This window comes from Carassius carassius, chromosome 37 (assembly GCF_963082965.1).
Source record: "Carassius carassius chromosome 37, fCarCar2.1, whole genome shotgun sequence".
In the NCBI taxonomy this organism is placed as follows: Eukaryota; Metazoa; Chordata; class Actinopteri; order Cypriniformes; family Cyprinidae; genus Carassius; species Carassius carassius.
In genome coordinates, this window is record NC_081791.1 from 24,930,021 (window position 1) to 24,933,654 (window position 3,634).

At 35.2% G+C, this 3,634-nt stretch overlaps 1 protein-coding gene across 1 annotated transcript; it reads left to right on the forward strand.

Annotated features, from left to right (window-relative positions):
• On the forward strand, positions 1–1,309 carry LOC132118492 (chemokine XC receptor 1-like). The gene has a single exon (XM_059528361.1). The coding sequence runs from the start codon at positions 125–127 to the stop codon at positions 1,103–1,105; it is 981 nt and encodes a 326-aa protein (XP_059384344.1). The 5' UTR covers positions 1–124; the 3' UTR covers positions 1,106–1,309.
• The last annotated feature ends 2,325 nt before the right edge of the window (positions 1,310–3,634 follow it).

The following is a 3,634-nucleotide window of genomic DNA, read 5'->3' on the forward strand; positions in this document are numbered from 1 at the left end:
TAATTTTTTTCTTGTTTTGTCTAAATAAAAAGGCAGATTTGTGCTGGAGCATATTCTACACAGAAAATGTTGGTAGGGAATAAAGAACCGAATTTGATCTGGTAGTTTCCAACTGCAGAACAACATGACGACTGATTATAATACAACATACGACTATGTCACAGACTATGAAGACCAGCTGTGTCGCAAAGAGCAGATGGTAAAAATTGGATCCATTATTATTCCAATTTTTTTCACAGCAGTGGTTGTATTGAGCTGCATCGGTAACATCCTCGTTTTGATAATCCTTGCGCTCTATGAGAGCATCAAACCCCTGACCAATTTCTTCATCCTCAATTTAGCTGTGTCAGATCTGCTGTTCACTATTGGACTTCCATTTTGGGCCTCGTACTATGTCTGGGGTTGGAGATTTGGAGATGCTGGCTGTAAAGCTGTGAAGTTTCTCTTCTATTTGGGCTTTTACAGCAGCGTGTTGTTCTTGACTCTAATGACCGTTCAGCGTTACATGGCAGTGGTTCATCCTCTGTCCGACTGGGAGAGATGCAGAGGGCTTTCTTTATCTCCTTATATCGTTTGGATCCTGAGTTTAACGGTTGCACTGCTCGGTTCACTTCAAAGTGAAGTCATGATAGAATCTGGCAGCCTATACTGTGAATATGGCAGCATTAAATGGAAAACTGGCATTGCTTATTTTCAAAATGTTTTTTTCTTCATTGGATTTGTAATCATGGGTTACTGCTATGGCAGAATGCTTCGGACGATCACAAAATCACGGACTAAGAAGAAACACAAGACTGTTAGACTAATATTCTCCATCGCAATGGTGTTTTTTATCGGTTGGGCTCCATATAACATTGTCATTTTCTTAAAATCTTTGGCCATCTCTCCATTCACAGACTGTGAAATAAGCAAAAGACTTGACTATGCATATTATGCTTGCCGAATGATAGCCTTCTCCCACTGTTGCTTGAACCCTGTATTTTATGTTTTTGTTGGTGTAAAATTCAGGAATCATCTAAAAATGATTCTGCAGAAGCTCATTCAAAAAAAAAAAAAACTCCAAGCCACACAGGCAAAAATTCAGTCGCTGGGTTCAATTTACTGAGAGAAAACTCAAGTACTTTTACCAATTGCAGCGAACCAACTTATTTGGAGTTTTAAAATACTGTTTGATTGATGTACATAGAGATGCTGTTGCAATTTTTTTATTATTATTATTGTTAATATGCTGGAATTGATTATTACAACCTGATCTGCTTGATTAAAATTCAAATAAAGTGCCATTTTGCAGGAGAATTCCCCACTTTATCAAGCAGCGAAAGCATTCAGTTGTGAATTAAAAAAAAATAATTATAATCAGTGTTCTAATTTTTGTGGTTAAAGTTCTCATTTTTTCTATGTAAAAAATATAGCAAAAAGCAAGTAATAGAAGAACCAACAAATGTGTAGTCATTAATGCAGAAACAATTTGTACATTAAATTAAATTAAATCTATTTACCTTCTTGCATGTATTACTGTGTGGCTTTCATGTTTATGTCACTGCCTGTACGGTTTATTAAATGGATAATGCAGTGTAAAATAAACTGCATGAGCATTAAGTATGAGTCCAGTTATAAACCTTCTGCTATTATGCACTCTTAAAAATAAAGGTTCAATGGACAACCTTTAGTATCCATTTAATCTTTTCATTACAGAAAAGATTCTTTCGAATGATAAAAATATAGATTATACAAATATTCTTCAAACTAGGAAAGAATTGTTCACTTATTAACGGTTCTTTGGAGAACCAAAAATGGTTCTTCAATGACATTGCTGCAAAAAAACAAAAAAAAACTTTTGATTTTTAAGAGTGTGGTCAGTTTTGTGGTCAAAAATAACTATTAACATTTGTTTTACACCTAAATGGTTGTATATGATACCAGATATGGTTATTCAGTTTGTAAAAATAGCAGAACCTTTTTTGGGTGTTAAATAATACATTTTTATAAGGTTCCGTTCCATAAAGAACCACGCTTTGAGAGTGTTATATAGAAACGTAATGGTGCTATGAAGAATATTTAAGTCTGTCATGTATTTTAGTGTAATTGAGTGCCAGTTTCTTCCTGGAGATGATGAGGTTGTGTGGAGTGACATCATCTGAAAGATTTGTCTGTGTGTGTAATCATTAGATAACTTTGATGTTTTGTGTCACTGGGCATACAGAAACCCAAGTAACAGTTAACATAAAACTGAGTATTAATATCTGTGTCATTTACTCACTTAGTGGAGAAGAAGAGAGAAGTATCATTGACTGAATGGAGTTGATCACACTTACATATTCTGTTTAACAAAATAAAAAGAGACATGACTGATATATGATACCAGTTACAAGTTGACATTTGTAGTCTGTCTAGCTCTAGCTGGATGGTTGGGCTCCAGAAACTGTTGAGCTCCAGAACTGTTACTAAGTGTAAAGAACCTCTTTTTAGAGTGTATTTATCAGTGGAATAATTACCCTTCTCAACTTATAGCAGGGTAAATCAACATTCAGAAAATGAATTAGCATCCACAGTATCACATATTAGGCACAGAAGCTATGCAAGTTTTACATCCAATCAGGTTTATATCCTCAGAAATTCTGCCTCAAGTTACTGAAAATGCTCTTTCTGTTGTCCAGCAAAGGAATTAGTGGGAAACAGAAGTGTAAAATGTAAAATAAACCATACTGTCTCTAAATCTGAATGAACCAACGTTTAACTTTGGGATGACTTATCTAAAAGGTAAAACAAATAGTTAAATGTTTCCTTCTGTTTCTTGTCATTATTTCTGACATTTGCAAAAAGTCTCAATTTAAATGACGGTGACTTTTGATAGCACAATTTGTTGCTATTTATTGTAAAAATTTGAGCACATGTGACTCTTATGATTAATAATATGATCTTAAGATTATTATTCAAAAGCATTCAGTTATGAGAAAATCATGTTCTGAATTATAATCAGTGTTCTTCTTTTTTGTCATTTTCTCAGTTTTGCATATAAAAGTATAACTGAAAGCCCCACTAACAAATGCTTAGTCATTACTGCAGAGAAGAACAGACACATTTGTTAGTCTTTGGGTCTCTTGCTCATGAGGAAGCATGTGATTTTTCTGTGGTATAGTGCAGTTTTTATTTTTTGCATATGTGTCACACTTAAAAGATTTGGATCATCAAACCTATTTTAATATTACACAAAAATAATGCAAGTAAATACAAAATGCAGTTTTTATATGATTGTAACAATAAAACCTTCCTAATCACCGGCGGACAATCAAATGAGATTTTAATAATCAAAATAAACACAAAACAGCGCAACAGCCCCTCACGGACGACTGTCAAGCACAAATAAAAAGCAAACACAAACTAAAACCCAGGCCTGGTCCTCTCTCATCCTTCACTGTCGTCGCTCCAGTTTTATATCCTTCCATCTCCTCCGTGGGACTCGAGACCGGTGGGTCGAACAGGTGTCCCTCATCTCCAATCATTCCACCGGCCTCGCTCTGTTCCCACGTCTCTCGGCCCCGCCCCACTCGTCACAATGATGATTTAATTTATTAAGGAATAAAAGCTGTCCAAACCTATCTGGCCCTACATGTAAAATGAATTGCCCCCTCCG

What these genes read in the sequence shown, in the direction of transcription:
- LOC132118492 (XM_059528361.1), top strand. Translation starts at nt 125, where the DNA reads ATGACGACTGATTATAATACAACATACGACTATGTCACAGACTATGAA.